Source organism: Lactuca serriola, chromosome 1 (genome assembly GCF_051521515.1).
Source record: "Lactuca serriola cultivar US96UC23 chromosome 1, Lser_US96UC23_V15, whole genome shotgun sequence".
Lineage (NCBI taxonomy): Eukaryota > Viridiplantae > Streptophyta > Magnoliopsida > Asterales > Asteraceae > Lactuca > Lactuca serriola.
In genome coordinates, this window is record NC_136408.1 from 35,646,143 (window position 1) to 35,668,714 (window position 22,572).

Below are 22,572 nucleotides of genomic sequence, written 5' to 3' on the forward strand. Positions count from 1 at the left end.
TCCGGACAGCTTCTCTTCCAATGCCCTATTTTGTGGCAGTGGTGGCACTCTGCCTCCTTTGGGTTTGAGTTGGGCTTAGCAGAACCAACTTTGGTTCCACTAGAAGAGGTACCATCTTGGGGCTTTCCCTTGTGGTGGCTCTTTGAAGGAGCCTTCCTCTTCTTGCCCCTCCCTTGCCCAATGGCCAAAACAAGAGCAGCGGGTGGAGTGGGAGTTGATGTAACGCCCGGGTTTCAGGACTAAACATTTTTGTCAATGTAATAGTCTAGGTCAACTCTTGTAACTATTTTTGAAGTAATAAAGATGAAATATTTGAGTATTATGTGAATTATGTGTGTTTATGTGTTTATTATTTAAATATAAATGTATAATTAATAAAAAATAAAAATAAGCGTCAAAATTAAAGTATGAGATAATCCCGATATCTCTACATAAAGTTGTAGAATATGTCTCAAGGTTTCTGTACATATAAAGAACGTCGAAATCCGAGTTATAACGAAGAAGTTATGGCCCGTCGAAGTTTTACGGCAAAACCGACACGACACCGGAAAGCGTAAATAGTGAATTTACGATAGAGCGAGATTTAGCCTTAGCAATCTAAACAAAAGTTGTAGAATATGTTAAACTAAGAGCGTCGATAAAAAGAACGCCCAAATCTGACTTCGTATGAGGAAGTTATGATTTTTCTAAGATTCGGCTTAGTAGTGCACGGTCCGAAACTCGAATTTTAGTTCGAGCGGTTTTTGGCTTACGCGACCTAAATGAGGGTTGAAGATCTCATTAATAGGAACTCAACGGCAAAAAGATGGACGAAAACGGAGTTCGTATGAAGGAGTTACGAATTCTTCGCGGTCATTTAACAGTCTAAAGGCCTCCTACTGTTAAATTTGAGATCGGTCAAGAATTAGCCGACAGAGTCTAAATGAAAGTTGTAGATCTTTATTTTACCTACGCGTGGATATAAAGAACGTCGAAAACGGAGCTCGTATGCGAGAGTTATGATTTTTCTAAGTTCGAAGGCTGATACGCGATAGGGGGTGACGTGGCACCACCAGAATCGGACACGTGGCACCACCAGAAGGCCACCACATGAACCAACTCGGCGAGTAGACCAGTCAGCACCCCTATAAATAGAGGTGCCGGGCATTCTCTTCTCTTCACACCTCAACCCTCTTCTTTCTCTCTCTACACTCTCTCTCTAAGCCTCCTTATACCCCCTAAAGCTTAGGTAAACCCCCTAGCACCCGAAGGAAGCCCCGAGGCTCCCGGAGTTCCGAGAAAAGAGCCTTTCGGTTCGGGAACGCTGCTCCAGCGAAGCCCGGTTTTCGAGAAAACTCGCTGTAAGTGAGCTACGCCTAACCTATCTTTAGTTTAGCTTACGTTTTAATATAGTAATGTTATTAGGACCTTATAATAAGTACTTGGGCTATTATTATGGGTTATATAAGTATCGTTTAACGCTTATAATAATAATAATAATAGCTAGACTATTAATTAATCCCGGTTATCGTTAGACTAAACCCTAGTGGTATTGGTACTAGGTTTTATCGAAGGAATATCATTTTGAGAGTATCGAAGCGCTGTCCGAGTGCTGAGTCACCACCTAATCAGGTGAGTGCATAGTTACTTTCAGCTTACACATAGATATGAAATATTTTATATAAATTACGTGCTATGTGTGCATATTATCTGAATACTTGCTATCTATGCTGGATGAACATTGTTATACATATTTTCAATGATTTAAACTGTATATGTATTTTATATCTACGAAAATGTTGGGGTAAAACATGGGTAGATGTAATAGGTGATGTGTGATAAAATGATGAGAGGCCTCGATGTTGATGTTGTTGTTTCTGTCATCTAGCGGAGTATGGATGACGACCACGGACTCTTCTAGACAGTCCAGTGGAACACTAGCAGGCCCGCAACCTGTAGGTGTTTGTGAACGATGTGTTCACCGGTGTACTCCATCCCCCACATGGTTGCCTTTAGGACATTTATTGCTGAGGAATCCCCTTAGCAGTAGTGTCCGTCCCGATGATGATCCTTAGGCTAGGTCCCTTATGATAGGTGTTTAGGGATGTAAAGTGAGGATAACGGGAACGGGTAATCGGGTTATTGTTGATTGATGAAATTAATAAACTTATTTATTGTGGGTTGAAAACCCTATGTGCTCACCAGGCTCCCAAGCCTGACCCACTCAGTTTTATGTATTACAGGTAGTGGCGCATGAGCATAGGTGTGATGTTTTGGACGGGGGATTAAGGATATAGGCCTGTAGATATGAAATAATGTAGTAAGGCTTATATTGTACTGTTTATGCTTTTGATCTGTACGAACATGACATCTCGAGTCTTTTAATGAAATACATTTCTATGGAAATGCTTTTGATAAATCTTTATCATATTTTTGTTTTGGGACAAATTCCGCAACACTTTCATTTAAAATGTAACTCTGATTTTTAAACAAAGCATAAACAAACCGGTCTTTTCTGGCCGTGATTTTGGGGATGTCACAGTTGGTATCAGAGCATTAGTTTAAGCGAACTAGGAATTTGTAGGATTTCTAGACTTAAACTTAGAATGCTAAGCGATGATTGTGAGGTGAGAGCACTAGCCTATTTTAGGAATTGTGCCTAAAATGCTTTTATGTGCTAAATGCTTTGTGCATGATATGCTGTTATTTGTTCGGATCTATGGTCTGTTGCCGACCGGATCTGGAAACCTTATGTGTTTAGGATTCTAAACGTACGACTATGATATTAGAACTAGCATGTAAACGTTTCGGAGTGATAAGGACGATTCAAACGTCTATCCTAAATAAAGATCTAAATTCACCTTATTCGGTGTATAGATCAAGATGGCAAGGACCCGTAGCGGAAACGTGAACGCGAATGGAGATAGGAACCAACCCCTAGTGGTTCAACAAATACCTGTTGTAGAAGAAGTTGCACCTGAGCCAGTCACGATGGCCGGAGTGCAAGCGATGATCCAGGCTATGTTGGATCGTCAAATGGAGGAAACTAGACGTTTGCTCCAGCAAAATCGAGAGGAAGGCACTATTCAAATCGAACAGCCCGAGTTGAACGAAGGGCAGACTGAGGAAGGAGACTACAATGGAACTGTTGGTCAAGTCAACCAACCCATAGTTCAAGAAAATAACCAAGATGATGGATTCGAGAGAAATGGATGCAAGTACAAGGATTTTCAGACTTGCAAGCCATCGACTTTCACGGGAAAGGAAGATCCAATCGGAGTCATGGATTGGATCTCGGAGATGGAGTTAGCTTTCATGACATGCGGTTGCAGAGGGAAGCTACATACCACGTTTGCAGTGCGTCAGTTTCGAGGAGGCGCTGTACGTTGGTGGAATACTTTAAGCCCCAACAAACCCCTGGAACTGACATGGGCAGAATTTCTGGTACAATTCAAACGAAAGTACTGCTCAGCTCAAAACCTGCTCGAGCTAGAGAACCAGTTTCTAACCCTAAAGAAGGGGAGCATGTCAATCGATGAATACACGAACAACTTCACAGAAAAGATGGAATTTGCCTTGCGTCTTGTTCCGGATGAGCTGAAAAAAATTGATAAGTACGCAAAGGGATTACCATGGGAGTACGCGGTGCCAGTGCGTCAGGCACCTACTTTGGAGGCAGCTATCTGGGCTGCCAAGTCTGTGGAGGATATGATTAAGGGAAGAGCTGCCATCAAAGTCGAGGTTGGCGAGAAAAGGAAATTTGACGGATCCTCAAGGTCCGGTAAGAAGGGTAGATTCTCGAAGTCTGGTTCGAGAGGAGGAGGATCAGAAACGAAGTGGTGTGACAACTGCAAGAAAAAGCACTCTGGGAAGTGTGACGGAGGGGTCACTTGTTACAAATGCGGAAAGCCTGGGCACTATGCCAATGAATGCACGTTCACTAAGAAGGTCTGTTATGAGTGCAACGAGGAGGGGCACATTTCAAGGGATTGCCCGAAGAAGAAGGAGTCAGGAAGACCCAACATACCACCGAAGCCGAAGGCGAGAGCCTTCCAGATGACGCTCGAGGCTGCGAAGGAGGCAGCAGACGTCGCTTCAGGTACCTTTCTTGTAAATGGTTTGCCTGCAAATATACTATTTGATTCCGGAGCCAACTACTCCTTTGTGTCGCATAAATTTGGTGGGAAATTAGCATTGCCTGTAGAAAAACTAGATAATGCCCTGATTGTAGAAGTTGCCAGTGGCAAATTCGTACCTATTAGTAATCGTATTAGGAACATCGTCATTGACCTAAACGGAAACGAATTCCACGAAGAGCTATTACCCATAGAGTTAAACGGTTTCGACATCGTTTTGGGTATGGATTGGCTTAGCGCCAACGATGCTGAGATTCAATGCCGAAAGAAGATAGTAAAGGTAAACCCACCCGGAAAAGAATCATTTATGGTGTACGGGGACAAACGCAGAGTGAATTCTGGAATCATCTCCCTGATGAAAGCCAGGAAATGTTTGTCCAAAGGATGTGCATCATACTTGGCATTCGTAATCGATGCCAAGAAGGAGAAGAAAGAGGTGTAGAATATACCGGTTGTGTGTGATTATCCGAAAGTCTTTCCCGAAGATCTTCCCGGATTACCACCTGATAGGCAAGTGGAGTTTCGTATAGACTTGTTACCAGGAACAACACCGATAGCAAAGGCACCTTACCGATTAGCACCGACGGAGATGAAGGAGCTCATGACGCAACTTCAGGAGCTGTTGGACAACAGTTTTATTCGACCTAGTTCATCACCCTGGGGAGCTCCGGTGTTATTCGTGAAGAAGAAGGACGGAAGTATGAGAATGTGTATAGACTACCGAGAGCTGAATAAGGCAACGGTGAAGAACAAGTATCCATTGCCGAGGATTGATGACCTATTCGATCAGTTGCAAGGTTCGAGCTACTTCTCAAAGATCGATCTTAGGTCAGGATATCATCAGCTAAAGGTGAGAAAGCAGGATATTGAGAAGACTGCATTCAGAACAAGATATGGACACTACGAGTTCTTGGTTATGTCATTCGGACTAACCAATGCTCCCGCAACATTCATGGATTTGATGAATAGGGTCTGTAAACCATTCCTCGATAAATCTGTGATAGTGTTCATCGACGACATTCTTATTTACTCGAAAAGCCAGGAGGAGCATGGCAAGCATCTACGAGAAGTGTTGGAGGTGTTAAAGAAGGAGAAGCTTTTTGCGAAGTTCTCCAAATGCGACTTCTGGATACGGGAAGTCCAATTCTTGGGTCATGTTGTTAACCAAGAAGGAATAATGGTTGACCCCGCCAAGATCGAGGCTGTAATGAAGTGGGAACGTCCAAAGAGTCCCACGGAGATTCGAAGCTTTCTAGGATTAGCCGAATATTATCGACGATTTATCCAAGGCTTTTCTTCGATAGCTGCTCCATTAACAGCTTTGACTCATAAAGGAGCTACGTATACGTGGAGTGAGAAACACGATGAGGCATTCGAGAAGCTAAAGAAGAAGTTATGTGAAGCACCGATACTTTCTCTACCCGATGGAGTCGAAGATTTCGCGGTTTATAGTGACGCTTCTGGAGTCGGGTTGGGTTGTGTTCTGACCCAAAGAGAAAAGGTGATAGCATACGCATCTCGACAATTGAAAGAGCACGAAAAGAACTACCCCACTCATGATCTGGAGTTGGCAGCGGTAGTTTTTGCCTCAAAGATATGGAGGCATTACCTCTACGGCACGAAGTGCAAGCTCTTCACTGATCATAAGAGTCTCCAGTATCTCTTTAATCAGAAGGAGTTGAACATGAGGCAACGACGCTGGCTAGAACTTCTCAAGGACTACGACTGTGAGATACTTTACCACCCACGTAAAGCAAATATTGTTGCTGATGCTCTCAGTCGGAAAGTCAATCTTGAAAGGAAAAGGCCAAGAGCGTTAAGAATTGAAGTCGTCTCGACGATTGTGGAAAGTATCAGAAAAGCTCAAGAAGAAGCTTTAGAGAAGAATGATCGAAAGGAAGAACGTTTGAGCAAAACGTTAGTGTTCGGTACAAACAGTCGAGGACTGAAGGTATTCCAAGATCGAATTTGGGTACCTAAGACGGGAGGAATAAGAGACCTTCTGATGGAGGAAGCACATAAGACCATGTACTCAATTCATCCCGGTAGCACTAAAATGTATAGGGACCTAAAACCCTACTACTGGTGGCCGACAATGAAGCTCGATGTTGCGAAGTATGTGGCCGAGTGTGTGACATGTGCGAGAGTCAAGGCACAACATCAAAAGCCGTATGGGAGTTTAGAACCTTTACCTGTACCCATGGGTAAATGGGAAGACATCACCATGGATTTTGTGACTAAACTGCCCAGGACGAAGAACGAACACGACATGATTTGGGTGGTCGTGGATCGTTTCACCAAGAGTGCATACTTCATAGCAGCCAACGAGAAGTGGTCTATGGATAAGCTCGCAAATGCTTACGTGAAGGAAATTGTAAGACTTCACGGTGTCCCTCTTACGATTGTATCAGATCGTGATAGTCGTTTCACATCGAGGTTTTGGAGGAGTCTACAAGAGGAGTTGGGTACAAAGTTATATTTGAGTACTGCTTACCATCCGCAAACCGATGGCCAGAGCGAAAGAACGATTCAGACGTTGGAAGATATGCTAAGAGCATGTACCCTCGAATTCCAAGGAAATTGGGACGAGCACTTACCTTTGGTAGAATTCTCCTACAACAACAGTTTTCACTCGAGCATCAAGATGGCACCTTACCAAGCCTTGTATGGACAAAAGTGTCGTACGCCGTCTTGTTGGCTTGAAGCCGGAGAGAAGCAGTTTATGGGCCTCGAGATAGTCCATGAGACTACTGAGAAGTTGAAGGTGATTAGGGAAAGAATGTTAGCAGCTCAGGATCGTCAGAAGAGCTATGCTGACAAGAAAAGACGACTGATAACCTTCGAAGTTGGGGATTCCGTTTTGCTTAAAGTCTCACCGTGGAAGGGACTTATACGATTTGGGAAACGAGGAAAGTTGAGTCCAAGGTTTATGGGACCGTTCAAAGTTCTTCAGAAGATTGGGAACCAAGCTTACAAGCTGGAATTGCCCGAAGAACTCAATGGTATTCATAACACCTTCCATGTGTGTTATCTGAGGAAATTCACGGGAGATGTTCCCGACATAATTCCAATCTCAGAGTTAAGGATGGATGAGAACAAAAAGCTGATCGAAGAGCCTGAGGCAATTGTTGACCGTAAGACTAAGAAGTTACGACGCAAGATGGTCGACTTAGTGCTAGTCCGATGGAAACATTCGAATGGGACGAATCTCACTTGGGAAACAGAGGATGACATGATGAGTCGCTATCCACATCTGTTTGCTGATGCATGATTCCGGGACGGAATCATCCTAAGGGGGAGAGAATTGTAACGCCCGGGTTTCAGGACTAAGCATTTTTGTCAATGTAATAGTCTAGGTCAACTCTTGTAACTCTTTTTGAAGTAATAAAGATGAAATATTTGAGTATTATGTGAATTATGTGTGTTTATGTGTTTATTATTTAAATATAAATGTATAATTAATAAAGAATAAAAATAAGCGTCAAAATTAAAGTATGAGATAATCACGATATCTCTACATAAAGTTGTATAATATGTCTCAAGGTTTCCGTACATATAAAGAACGTCGAAATCCGAGTTATAACGAAGAAGTTATGGCCCGTCGAAGTTTTAAGGCAAAACCGGCACGACATCGGGAAGCGTAAATAGTGAATTTACGATAGAGCGAGATTTAGCCTTAGAAATCTAAAAAAAAGTTGTATAATATGTTAAACTAAGAGCGTCGATAAAAAGAACGCCCAAATCTGACTCCGTATGAGGAAGTTATGATTTTTCTAAGATTCGGCTTAGTAGTGCACGGTCCGAAACTCGAATTTTAGTTCGAGCGGTTTTTGGCTTACACGACCTAAATGAGAGTTGAAGATCTCATTAATAGGAACTCAACGGCAAAGAGATGGACGAAAACGGAGTTCGTATGAAGGAGTTACGAATTCTTCGCGGTCATTTAACAGTCTAAAGGCCTCCTACTGTTAAATTTGAGATCGGTCGAGAATTAGCCGACGGAGTCTAAATGAAAGTTGTAGATCTTGATTTTACCTACGCGTGGATATAAATAACGTTGAAAACGGAGCTCTTATGCGAGAGTTATGATTTTTCTAAGTTCGAAGGCTGATACGCGATAGGGGGTGACGTGGCACCACCAGAATCGGACACGTGGCACCACCAGAAGGCCACCACATGAACCAACTCAGCGAGTAGGTCCCCACTACTCGACGAGTAGACCAGTCAGCACCCCTATAAATAGAGGTGCCGGGCATTCTCTTCTCTTCACACCTCAACCCTCTTCTTTCTCTCTCTACACTCTCTCTCTAAGCCTCCTTATACCCCCTAAAGCTTAGGTAAACCCCCTAGCACCCGAAGGAAGCCCCGAGGCTCCCGAAGTTCCGAGAAAAGAGCCTTTCGGTTAGGGAACGCTGCTCCAGCGAAGCCCGGTTTTCGAGAAAACTCGCTGTAAGTGAGCTACGCCTAACCTATCTTTAGTTTAGCTTACGTTTTAATATAGTAATGTTATTAGGACCTTATAAAAAGTACTTGGGCTATTATTATGGGTTATATAAGTATCGTTTAACGCTTATAATAATAATAATAATAATAATAGCTAGACTATTAATTAATCGCGGTTATCGTTAGACTAAACCCTAGTGGTATTGGTACTAGGTTTTATAGAAGGAATATCATTTTGAGAGTATCGAAGCGCTGTCCGAGTGCTGAGTCACCACCTAATCAGGTGAGTGCATAGTTACTTTCAGCTTACACATAGATATGAAGTATTTTATATAAATTACGTGCTATGTGTGCATATTATCTGAATACTTGCTATCTATGCTGGATGAACATTGTTATACATGTTTTCAATGATTTAAACTGTATATGTATTTTATATCTACGAAAATGTTGGGGTAAAACATGGGTAGATGTAATAGGTGATGTGTGATAAAATGATGAGAGGCCTCGATGTTGATGTTGTTGTTTCTGTCATCTAGCGGAGTATGGATGACGACCACAGACTCTTCTAGACAGTCCAGTGGAACACTAGCAGGCCCGCAACCTGTAGGTATTTGTGAACGATGTGTTCACCGGTGTACTCCATCCCCCACATGGTTGCCTTTAGGACATTTATTGCTGAGGAATCCCCTTAGCAGTAGTGTCCGTCCTGATGATGATCCTTAGGCTAGGTCCCTTATGATAGGTGTTTAGGGATGTAAAGTGAGGATAACGGGAACGGGTAATCGGGTTATTGTTGATTGATGAAATTAATAAACTTATTTATTGTGGGTTGAAAACCCTATGTGCTCACCAGGCTCCCAAGCCTGACCCACTCAGTTTTATGTATTACAGGTAGTGGCGCATGAGCATAGGTGTGATGTTTTGGACGAGGGATTAAGGATATAGGCCTGTAGATATGAAATAATGTAGTAAGGCTTATACTGTACTGTTTATGCTTTTGATCTGTACGAACATGACATCCCGAGTCTTTTAATGAAATACATTTCTATGGAAATGCTTTTGATAAATCTTTATCATATTTTTGTTTTGGGACAAATTCCGCAACACTTTCATTTAAAATGTAACTCTGATTTTTAAACAAAGCATAAACAAACCGGTCTTTTCTGGCCGTGATTTTGGGGATGTCACAGTTGATGCAACAGACTTGTCCTTGAGGTTGCTCTCAACAGTCCTTAGGATCCCTTGGAGTTTGCTTAAGGTGACCTCTTCTTTGTTCATATGGTAGGTCATCCTAAATTGGTTGTAGCACGAGGGCAAGGAGTGGAGAATGATGTCGATTGCCAAATCTTCCCCAAAATTAATATTTAACCTGCGAAGACGATCAACATACATCTACATCTTTTTCAAATGCGAGGTTAGGGACTCCCCACTTCCCATCTTAGCGGTGATCATGTTGGTGATGATCTCATAGCGCTCTTGCCTTGCGCTTTGGTGGTACCTCTCCAGCAAATCTTGGTGCATTTCATATGAATACATGTCCTCATAGGACTTTTGGAGTTCAAGATTCATAGTGGCCAGCATGATGCAATGAACTTTTGTTGCATCAAGCACGTGGGCCTCAAAGACGGCCATTTCTTCGGGAGTAGCGATTTCTGGATTGATGTTTTCAAGCTTCTTGTCGAGGACATATTCTTTGTCCTCGTAACGAGCAATCATGCGAATGTATCTAATCCATTCGTTGAAATTCGATCCATCAAACGCACTTTTTGACATAGGCTCATTAGCGAGAATGAACCAGGAGCAGCGTTGTTCGTGTTTGCGTTAAACATCTGTAATTAGAAAGGAACAAAGTTTGATTAGAATTGAATCCCTAATTAAACACCCAAAATGAGAAATTAGGGCTAGGATCCAACAACATTATTTACACATTAGAAAAGGGATGCCGTAATCCAACATGCAAATAATTTGGAGGTAAGTGAATGACGATTCACTAATTTTCCACCATGAAAAACGTAAAAGGCTTAAGTTTTAAATGTATTGAAAATTCCAAGATTCATTTGAGATTCATTGAACTTTTCAATGGCATGTTTAAATCTCGATATGCCCCTCTAGTTTGTGACTGGGATGCTGAGGATCACAAAGTGGGTGTGAATAACCATGCAAATGTACATGGTGCCCTCATTGTTACAGTCACCTATTCGATGTGCCGGTTAACCACACACGCTCCACTAACTTCTTAGCAAGGGTGCAAAGTGTAATTTCATGGGATTGCATCTATTCACTTTTGCCTAAAGTAACCAAGATTGAGAATTTTGTAAAAAATGTTTAATTACTTTATATAGATTCATTATACTTATTAATGAGGAGAGGATTGCCCTATCCTATCCGTTCGGCTAACGACCCTCCACCAATCAAGGAAGCGGTGGGTAAGAGTGGATACCCATTAAACGACCATTTTATAGGCCATAACCTTATACCCCCTTATAGATCGGCTTCGTGAATGAGGCCTACTAACGATAAGACTAGCATTTTAGTTATATATATATATATATATATATATATATATATATATATATATATATATATATATATATATATATATATATATATATGGTGTATTTTAAACACTTCAAAATACTAGGGTTTTAATTTCAATGTTAAAATTTTCGAAATTTAAGACTTTTTAAATTAAAATTTTAAATATTAAAACTCTTGATTTAATAATTATCTTAGATTAAACAATTAATTTGAATTATTAAATCATAAAGGATTACCTTAAATTAAACAATTAATTTATCCTAATCCCTTAAATCCCTCTAGATTTCGAAAAACATGGGATGGGATCATTCAAAATCTTTAATTACCATATTTAAACATTTAAAAGATAATTACAAGATATGGGATTATCCAAATCCCTAAAATTTAGGATTTATCTTGGGGAGGAGGCTAATTTCGATTTCAAGGGTTGGCAAACCCTAAAATTCGAAATCTTGGGCACAAAGAAAAGGGCTTGATAACCCTTATCAAAATTTTCGAAAAACAGGGTTCAAGAACCCTAATTTCGAAATTCTTGCCTCCTAGGGTTTATTGGCCATAAACCCTAAAGTGTCAAATTCATACAATTGTATAATTCTAATTGAAAACAAATAACCATACGCTTTGATACCACTGATGAGTTTTATACAAACAATCTTATGTGTGCATGCAACCCTAGATTTGGATCTATGTTTTCACTATTAGATACACAACATTATGAACACAAGAAGAACCCTAGCATGCATCTAGGTATTTCGAAATTTAGATGGTAGAAAGAATCACATACCTCTTGTTGTTATATTGTAATAACAACTCAAATCTTCAATCTCCTTGTCTATGAAAGCAAGTACCACAAGTGTAGTACCTCTAATGGCTCACAAACACTAAGAGCAAATGGAGTGGCAAGAGAAAGAGAGGGGAGAGGCAGAAAATCGGCTCTAGGTTTTATTGGGATCAAGTGGCCGATTTTCTTAGGCCTAAGGGGTCTTTATATAGGGTAGAGATTAGGGTTTCAGTCCTTATCCTTATCTGGTTACTTGCCCACCAAACAACCCATAAGATAAGCCTAGAATCCTTATCTTGGACGAATTCTAAAGCCCTATCACTTTGAATTCGTCCACCATATCCATAGGGCATCCATTGCCCTAATTTGCAACTATCACATAATTACAATTCAACCCCTCTAGTTTAATTAATTACTTTTGATTACATAATTAATTCTCAATTAATTATTAATCAATATTAATTAAACAAATATGATTTCTCTTTTAATATATCATTCTTATAATATATTAATAAATCATAATAACCTCTTTCTCTATTATTTCTCCAGTCAAGTTGCTTTGGTGAAGGCAACCCAAAAGGACCATGCACAACCGGGTCAAGTACTTACCAAATATGGTTATGGGCTTAGACACTAATCCGACAGTGCACTCCGGTGCTGCCACGTCATCAACATAGCTAATTTTTCGCAGATCTTCAAACAGCCATAACTTTCTCGTACAACTCCATTTTCGACGTTCTTTATATCCCCATATTCCTCTCAACGAGCCCTAAAACTTTCATTAAGGTCTCAACATCTATTTCTTGCTCTAACAAAATTTATATTTAGACCGGTTGAGATTGTTAAAGTCCGTGCGAAATTCGTAACTTCTGCATACGAACTCTGTTGTCGACTGTATTTATATCGATGGGTCCATATTCACGAGATATTCAATTTTCATTTAGATTGTTTCGGATAACAACATACCAATTTGAATTTCGATTTCTGTGCCTGCACTGCTACGTAAAAACTTCGAAATATTATAACTTCCTCTTACGAAGTCGGATTTGAACGTTCTTTATATGCACGTTCTCGATTTAACGACTACTACGATTTTTTTTAGATATCTTAGGCTAAAAAGAAATTGATCAAATATTCACTTTTTTACAATACGCAGAGTCGTGTCGATTTAATCGGGAAATTTCGAAAAAAACATAACTTCTTAATACGAAGTCAGATTTCAACGTTATTTATATGTACAAAATCATTGTCACATATACTATAATTTTGGTTATGCTTATTTATCCTAAATAATCTTCTATTAAAAAGTCAGTTTTAACGCTTATTATGTCTTAATTGACTTAACCCGAATCTACGGATGTTACAGACGACAGAGGTAGCATGCAGCCACCACCACCTCCGACCTCAATTAGATTGGTTCTCCGACGGATGGCTTCGCTCTGTTGCCTCTTCACATGACCATTTTTCTGGTGGATCAAGTAGGATCGAAGATGCTAATTGGATATGGGAAAAAGAGAAAGATGATGTGTTTTTTTGGATTTTCTATTTTTCTATGGTTGATCCGACAGGCGGTGGTGGTCTGATGATGGTGATGGTTTGACAAATGGTGGTATCTGGCAGGCGGCGGTGCTTCGACAGACAGCGATGGTCTGACAGCTGGTGATATCCGACAATGAGAGAGAGAGAGAGAGAGAGAGAGAGAGAGAGAGAAAGAGAAAAGTGAGGTGGGGTGGTGTGAGTGTGACATTTTTTTTTGTTTTTCAATTAAAATAATAAGAAAAAAATTAAAAAGAAATTAATGAAAAACATATTTGTCATTTTAAAGTACATATTTATGATTTTAAATTGGGTATTAAAAAAAAACGACAACCATAAAAACAAAAACCACACGTATTAAAACTGAAATATTCACCACCAAACTTTTTGAATCTAAAACCACAATTTTTTAACAAGAACTAATTTTGCATTTTTGTCTTCAATTATAAATCCCTCAACGTGTATCATGAGTTTTACTAATTAAAATTTTTTCGTCTACGATTACGACAATAAATAAAGTAAGTTGGTGGGCATAGATTCCGATGAACTTTGATTGATTGTAATCAGAATGCATTAACGGATTTCAAGCTGATTACATTCCAACATGTCATTCCCACCGACCGCTCATCCTTCAACGTGTTTTCTGAGATTTATTGATCTAAAAACCCCGAAATCTTTTAAACAATTAATTATTTTTATTCTAGATTATATTGTAAATAAGTACCAAGTTATTTGGATCCTTCTCTCACACAGCTCTCTTTGTGTTTGACAATTCCATGGAGGGCAACGCAGAATCGCCGCTTCTTACCACATACAACGTCGAAGATATCGGTCCGATCAAAGGAGTAAATGATTTCTTTGTCCAATTTGGCATCGAGTCAAAGAAGCTTTGGTACCTTGCAGCTCCTGCGATTTTCACTTCTGTGTGTCAGTATTCACTCGCCGCAGTCACTCAAACGTTCACCGGTCATGTTGGAACTCTCGATCTCGCAGCTTTCTCTATAGAAAACTCAGTCATTGGTGACTTCTCTTTTGGAATCATGGTTAGTTCTGTATAGTATAGTTTATCGTACTTTGTTTCAGATAATTAATGGATCGATCGATCTACAAGTTTTTGAAATTCGAAATCGAATACGATGTATGAAATTGACAGATGGGAATGGGGAGTGCACTGGAGACTTTGTGTGGGCAAGCATATGGAGCAGGGCAGTTGGATATGTTAGGAATATATATGCAGAGATCGTGGGTTATCCTCTTCGTTTCTGCTCTTATCATGATGTTTTTCTACATCTTCGCGACTCCATTACTCCTCTTAATCGGACAAACCGAAGCCATATCTCATGCAGCAGGGAAGGTGGCGATATGGATGATTCCGCAGCTCTTCGCTTACGCTTTCAACTTTCCGATCGCCAAGTTTCTTCAGTCGCAGAGTAAGATAATGGTGATGGCTTACATATCGGCGGGAACGTTGATCGTTCATACGTTTTTTAGCTGGCTTTTCATGTTGAAATTGGGATGGGGGTTAGCTGGCGGAGCTTTGGTGCTGAACCTGTCATGGTGGATGATGGTGATAGCTCAGATGATTTATATTCTGAGCGGGACCTGTGGTCGAGCATGGTCAGGGTTTAGCTGGGACGCCTTCAATGGTCTTTGGGGCTTCGTGAAGCTGTCTATGGCGTCAGCTGTCATGATGTGGTATGTAACTAACACCATTAATTACCATCTTACCCCTTAACTAAAATAATAGTAGTAGTATTTTTTTTCATGAACTAATTACATTCACACGTGATATGTTCTCTTTGACTTCAAATTAAAAATGACATAAATTTGATAAACAAATAGCTTGTCTCTAGAAAGTCGGTTTTATAAATTTTCTGAGAGATCAAAAGGGATGCGGATGCTTTATTTATCACCGGGCAAAGATGAATACCGTATGGTTGCTAACAAAATATTGTCAATGTTTCGTGATTGACTTGCCTCATGAACCGATGCGGTCTATCATTTTTTTTATTTGACAAATATAAGAAATGTAAACAAGTAATTAAAATCATTATTGTGATCTGTCTCATTCTTAATGTTACCTTATCAAGACGTATTTTAGATATTTAATAGTTAAAAAAACATATACTCCTTCTGTCCTAAAATTATTGTTCACAGATAAAAAAAAACACATATTAAAGAAAAATATTAATTATCATTAACTTTATTAAATAAAATGACAATTGTATCATTTTGTTGCATTTAAATTCATGATAGTTTAACTAATAATGAGAAGTATTTTGATAAAAATGATATAAATTTTTAGAAGTACACTATTATTTTGAGACTAACCAAAAAGGAAACATGAACTATGGAAGTATTAAGTAACGTGTTAATGTAAATAATTTGATTAAGTTGAAAATAACATTCTTTATTATAATTTTGGCCAGTTTGGAAATATGGTATTTTATGGTATTGATACTTTTTGCCGGATATCTTAAGAATGCTGAAGTTGCAGTTGATTCACTCTCCATCTGGTCAGTGTTAATTATTGTTTTTTTTTTAATTATCAATATTTACTATATAATTTGTTGTATAATATTAATTCCTATTATTAATTAATTAATTTGTAACAAATGTTGCAGCACCAACATTCTTGGGTGGGTGGTAATGGTTGCATTTGGATTTAATGCAGCTATCAGGTTAGCTAGCTTTTAATATAAATAACAACTACCTTCAAATCCAATATATATAATCAAAAGCAACACTAGAATTAATAACTAAAATCGGAAATTGAATATTTGGATACAGTGTAAGGGTGTCAAATGAATTAGGGGCATCCCATCCAAGAACAGCTAAATTCTCAGTGGTGGTGGTGGTGATTTCAGCATTTCTCATGGGTGTTTTAATGGCTGCCATTCTTATCATCTTTCGACATCAGTATTCAGCCATATTTGTTGAAAGTATCGAAGTTCAACATGCCGTTTATGCTCTTACTTCATTGCTAGCAGCTTGTATTGTCATTAACAATATTCAACCCGTGCTCTCCGGTATGTTAAATATATAATATTAAAATCCAAAACTAATCTACACAAATCACATTAATAATAAACTCTGACCGACATTAAAATAAGTTCAACATTAAATATATATTTTTTAATTCTCGTTCGTATTAATAAATGAATGATTAATGGGGAACTAACATATATGCATGTGTATGTGTTTAAAAATGTAGGGGTGGCAATTGGTGCAGGGTGGCAAGCCGTGATTGCTTATATAAATATTACTTGCTACTACATCTTTGGCATTCCTTTGGGTCTTATTCTCGGATTTGTAGCCAAATGGGGTGTAAAGGTCCGTACATTTTACTACTCGATCCATGTATATATATTGTATTACATATATATATATATATATATATATATATATATATATATATATATATATATATATATATATGTGTGTGTGTGTGTGTGTGTGTGAATTATTATGCAAGTGATTTGTTTCATTTTCTTTCATCATATTTAAATCAACCGAATTAAAAGTTGATATTTGCAATATGGCAGGGTATATGGATAGGCATGATGTTTGGAACTGTGATACAAACTTCAGTATTGGTTTGGATTTGCTATACAACCAACTGGGAAAAAGAGGTACTTTTCATTATATAATTTATAATCAAAATTTTAAATGTAATTTGTTTTTTGGTTTTCGTTTAAAATAATAGGGAGATTTTATTGATGTAAATTGCAGGCATCCATGGCAGAAAACAGAATTAAACAATGGTCAGGTAAAAAACCAAAACCGGTGGAAGGAGAGAAATAATAGGTTTAATGTCGTTAAGGCCAGTCAAAAATAGGTCGGCAGAGAGCAATTAAAAAGTGTTAAAAAGAAGGTTAACATTTCTCAATCTATACTTTGAAGGTTAATTTAAATACTTCTAACTTGGTTTGTTTGTGTTTTAGGTTTATAAATTGAGAAGGTTCAAGTAGAACATTGAAGCTGGAGGGCTGTTTGAGAATGTTTTAGATATAGAGGGGCTGAGAATGAAGATTGTAGAGGGACTAAATGTGGATGACAGTGGGAGAAGGAAAATTAGGATGTATGCATACATGTTCTCCCATATCCATGGTGTATTGTTCTGAAAGGTGTCATATACATTATATAAATGTTATTAAATAGTGAATAGTGTTGGTTTGAGAAAAATATTTTCTCTCTCTTATTTTGTTCTCAGTTCGTCTTTTTCATCTTAAACGGTAGATCTCTATGTAGTTTGTTTGTCTTTTTTATCAATACATAGAGTTTAGAGATGTGTTGTTTGTATGTGTACGAGTGTAGTACAAATATTCTTTGTAATATGTGAGATTGAGAGATAGGTTAGATTTCTTGTATAGGTTTAGTGCAAGTTTTCAATTCTATTCATATTGAATTCGTTCTAACATAATAAAGGGAACCGTTTTTTGATTTAAATAGTTTTTCTACAAAAAATTTAGTAAAATTAGGGATACTTATTTTGTTTTATGTCAACTATTGAGCTGAGTTGCGTTGTCTTGGTTTTGCTAGAAATTTCATTTTAACTTGATACTTTTTATAGAGTCTGAACCCTTTATCCAAGCATAAGGAAATGGTATAAAGGTTTTTAAGGGGGGAGATGCATAAAGGAAGGCCAGACCACAAGATGTTGTATGTTGTCTATTAACATATATGTAAAGTACAAGATTGTATTTCTAAAAGAATCCTTACAAAGCATGGGTAGACCCAAACATATATAAAGTGATAAAATATTATGTTTAGATGATGTGAGACACATTTACACTAAAAATACTCATTTTTAGAGATCGATGCTCAACGGTGATAGAAAATGGGGGGTTTAGGCCATGTTTGACAAAAATGAACTAACTTATAAACTAACTAATTGTAATTTGTTGTTTGGTAAAACCACAAAACTAGCATATAAGCTAGTTTTGATAAACTACTTTGAAATAGCTTTTGATACGCTTATAAGCTAGTTTTGATAAACTACTTTGAAATAGCTTTTGATACGCTTATGGAGTTTTATAAATTTTCCAAATATATGCTTATATATATATATATATATATATATATATATATATATATATATATATGTGTGTGTGTGTGTGTGTGTGTGTGTGTGTGTGTGTGTGTGTGTGTGTGTGTGTGTGTGTGTGTGTGTGTGTGTGCGCGCGCGCGCCAAAGATTATCTTTCTAAAAAAATCCTTTAAGCATCTACAATTGAGATTCAAAGAAGAGTTGAATGAGATATCAAACCTTGTTGTCATTTAATGGATAAAATTATAACATGTGACATCCCCAAAATCACGGCCAGAAAAGACCGGTTTGTTTATGCTTTGTTTAAAAATCAGAGTAACATTTTAAATAAAAGTGTTGCGGAATTTGTCCCAAAACAATAATATGATAAAGATTTATCAAAAGCATTTCCATAGAAATGTATTTCATTAAAAGACTCGGGATGTCATGTTCGTACAGATCAAAAGCATAAACAGTACAATACAAGCCTTACTACATTATTTCATATCTACAGGCCTATATCCGTAATCCCTCGTCCAAACATCATATATATGCTCAAGCGCCACTACCTGTAATACATAAAACTGAGTGGGTCAGGCTTGGGAGCCTGGTGAGCACATAGGGTTTTCAACCCACAATAAATAGTTTATTAATTTCATCAATCAATAATAACCCGATTACCCGTTCCCGTTATCCTCACTTTACGTCCCTAAACACCTATCATAAGGGACCTAGCCTAAGGATCATCATCGGGACGGACACTACTACTAAGGGGATTCCTCAGCAATAAATGTCCTAATAGGCAACCATGTGGGGGATGGAGTACATCTGGTGAGCACACAGTTCAAATAAACACACAGTTCAAATAAACACCTACAGGTTGCGAGCCTGCTAGTGTTCCACTGGACTGTCTAGAATAGTCCGTGGTCGTCATCTATACTCCGCTAGATGACTGGATCATCAATAACATCTATAACGAGGCCTCTCATTATTTTATTTTGTCACACAGCAACTATTACATCTACCCATGTTTTACCCAACATATTTTGTAGATATAAAATACATATACAGTTTAAATCTTTGAAAACATGTATAAAACGTTCATCCAGCATAGATAGCAAGTATTCAGATAATATGCACAAATAGCACGTAATTTATATTAAATACTTCATATCTATGTGTAAGTTGAAAGTAAATATGCACTCACCTGAAAAGGTGGTGATTCCGAACTCAGACAGCGCTTCGCTTCTTAAAAAGAATTTTCTTCGACGAAACCTAGTATTATTACCACTAGAGTTTAGTTTATTATTCGTCGAGACTAATTAATAGTCTAGCTATTATTATTATTATTATTATTATTATTATATAAGCGTCAAAAAAATACTTATATAACCCATAATAATAGCCCAAGTATTTATTATAAGTTCCTAATAACGTTACTATAATTAAATAAAAGCTATATTAAAAATAGCGTAGGCGTAGCTCACTTACAGCGGATTTTATAGAAAACCGGGCTTTGCTTGGAGCAGCGTTCCCGAGCCGAAAAGCTCTTCTTCTCGGAGCCTTCGAGCACTCCGGGGCTTCCGCCTCGTGCTAGGGAGGTTCCCTAGGCTTTTCGGGGGATTTCGGGGCTAGAGAGAGGTTCTAGAGAGAGAGAGAGAGTAAAGAGAAGAAAGAATGGGAAAGGTGTGAAGAAAATGAGGGTGGGAGAGGTGGTATTTATAGGGTGAAATGTGGCTGAACTTGGTGCCACATGTCACCATCTGGTGGCAAGCCTTGGGGAGAAAGCAATGACCAAGATTGTGCCACATCACCCATTTTCGCACAGCACACTTCCGACTTCTAAAATCTGTAACTTTCACATACGACCTCCGTTTTTGACGTTCTTTATATCCATGCGTAGGTAATAATAAGATCTACAACTTTCATTTTGACACTTATATAACCTAGTATTATTACCACTAGAGTTTAGTTTATTATTCGTCGAGACTAATTAATAGTCTAGCTATTATTATTATTATTATTATATAAGCGTCAAAAAAATACTTATATAACCCATAATAATAGCCCAAGTATTTATTATAAGTTCCTAATAACGTTACTATAATTAAATAAAAGCTATATTAAAAATAGCGTAGGCGTAGCTCACTTACAGCGGGTTTTATAGAAAACCGGGCTTTGCTTGGAGCAGCGTTCCCGAGCCGAAAAGCTCTTCTTCTCGGAGCCTTCGAGCACTCCGGGGCTTCCGCCTCGTGCTAGGGAGGTTCCCTAGGCTTTTCGGGGGATTTCGGGGCTAGAGAGAGGTTCTAGAGAGAGAGAGAGAGTAAAGAGAAGAAAGAATGGGAAAGGTGTGAAGAAAATGAGGGTGGGAGAGGTGGTATTTATAGGGTGTAATGTGGCTGAACTTGGTGCCACATGTCACCATCTGGTGGCAAGCCTTGGGGAGAAAGCAATGGCCAAGATTGTGCCACATCACCCATTTTCGCACAGCACACTTCCGACTTCTAAAATCCGTAACTTTCACATACGACCTCCGTTTTTGACGTTCTTTATATCCACGCGTAGGTAATAATAAGATCTACAACTTTCATTTTGACACCGTCAGCCAATTCTCGATCGATCTTAAATTTAACAGTACAAGGAGATTATACTGTTAAACGTCTACGTAAAATTAATAACTTCTACATACGGACTCTGTTTTTGTCTGTCTTTTTACCGTTGATTTCCTATTAATGAGATCTTCAACTCTCATTTACGTTGCGTAAGCCAAAAACCGCTCGAACTAAAATTCGAGTTTCAGGCCGTGCACTGCTAAGCCGAATCTTAGAAAAATCATAACTTCTTCATACGAAGTCAGATTTGGGCGTTCTTTTTATCGATGTTCTTAGTTTAACATATTCTACGACTTTTGTTTAGATTGATAAGGCTAAAAAGTCTTCTATCGTAAATTCACTATTTACGTCTCCCGGTGTCGTGCCGGTTTTGCCGTAAAACTTCGGCGGGCCATAACTTCTTCGTTATAGCTCGGATTTCGGCATTCTTTATATGTACGGAAACCTTGAGACGTATTCTACAACTTTATGTAGAGATATCAGGATTATCTCACACTTTAATTTTGACGCTCATTTTTATTCTTTATTAATTATACATTTATAATTAAATAATAAACACATAAACACACATAATTCACATAATACTCAAATATTTTATATTTATTACTTCAAAAAGAGTTACAATAGTTGACCTAGACTATTACATTGACAAAAATGCTTAGCCCTGAAAACCCGGACGTTACAATTCTCTCCCCCTTAGGATGATTCCGTCCCGGAATCATGCATCAGCAAACAGATGTGGATAGCGACTCATCATGTCATCCTCTGTTTCCCAAGTGAGATTCGGCCCATTCGAATGTTTCCATCGGACTAGCACCAAGTTGACCATCTTGCGTCGTAGCTTCTTAGTCTTACGGTCAATAATTGCCTCAGGCTCTTCGATCAGCCTTTTATTCTCATCCATCCTTAATTCCGAGATTGGAATTATGTCGGGAACATCTCCCATGAATTTCCTCAAATAACACACATGGAAGGTGTTATGAATACCATTGAGTTCTTCGGGCAATTCCAGCTTGTAAGCTTGGTTCCCAATCTTCTGAAGAACTTTGAACGGTCCAATAAACCTTGGACTCAACTTTCCTCGTTTCCCAAATCGTATAAGTCCCTTCCACGGTGAGACTTTAAGTAAAACGGAATCCCCAACTTCGAAGGTTATCGGTCGTCTTTTCTTGTCAGCATAGCTCTTCTGACGATCCTGAGCTGCTAACATTCTTTCCCTAATCACCTTCAATTTCTCAGCAGTCTCATGGACTATCTCGGGGCCCATAAACTGCTTCTCTCCGGCTTCAAGCCAACAAGACGGCGTACGACACTTCTGTCCATACAAGGCCTGATAAGGTGCCATCTTGATGCTCGAGTGAAAACTATTGTTGTAGGAAAATTCTACTAGAGGTAAGTGCTCGTCCCAATTCCCTTGGAATTCGAGGGTACATGCTCTCAGCATGTCTTCCAACGTCTGAATCGTTCTTTCACTCTGACTATCAGTTTGCGGATGGTAAGCAGTACTCAAACACAA

General features: G+C 38.6%; 1 protein-coding gene across 1 annotated transcript; it reads left to right on the forward strand.

Annotated features, from left to right (window-relative positions):
• The first annotated feature begins 13,884 nt into the window (after window positions 1-13,884).
• Window positions 13,885-17,865, forward strand: LOC145083092 (protein DETOXIFICATION 31-like). The gene is made up of 9 exons (XM_079023357.1): window positions 13,885-14,459; window positions 14,570-15,111; window positions 15,846-15,932; window positions 16,041-16,097; window positions 16,207-16,445; window positions 16,631-16,749; window positions 16,962-17,048; window positions 17,149-17,290; window positions 17,361-17,865. The coding sequence occupies exons 1-8, from the start codon at window positions 14,193-14,195 to the stop codon at window positions 17,218-17,220; spliced, it is 1,470 nt and encodes a 489-aa protein (XP_078879483.1). The 5' UTR covers window positions 13,885-14,192; the 3' UTR covers window positions 17,221-17,290; window positions 17,361-17,865.
• The last annotated feature ends 4,707 nt before the right edge of the window (window positions 17,866-22,572 follow it).

Bases quoted from the DNA above. Each gene is read 5' to 3' on its own strand.
- LOC145083092 (XM_079023357.1), top strand. From the start codon at position 14,193: ATGGAGGGCAACGCAGAATCGCCGCTTCTTACCACATACAACGTCGAA. The intron at 16,750-16,961 runs GTCCGTACATTT...GCAATATGGCAG, and splicing joins TAGCCAAATGGGGTGTAAAG to GGTATATGGATAGGCATGAT. The intron at 17,049-17,148 runs GTACTTTTCATT...TGTAAATTGCAG, and splicing joins CAACCAACTGGGAAAAAGAG to GCATCCATGGCAGAAAACAG.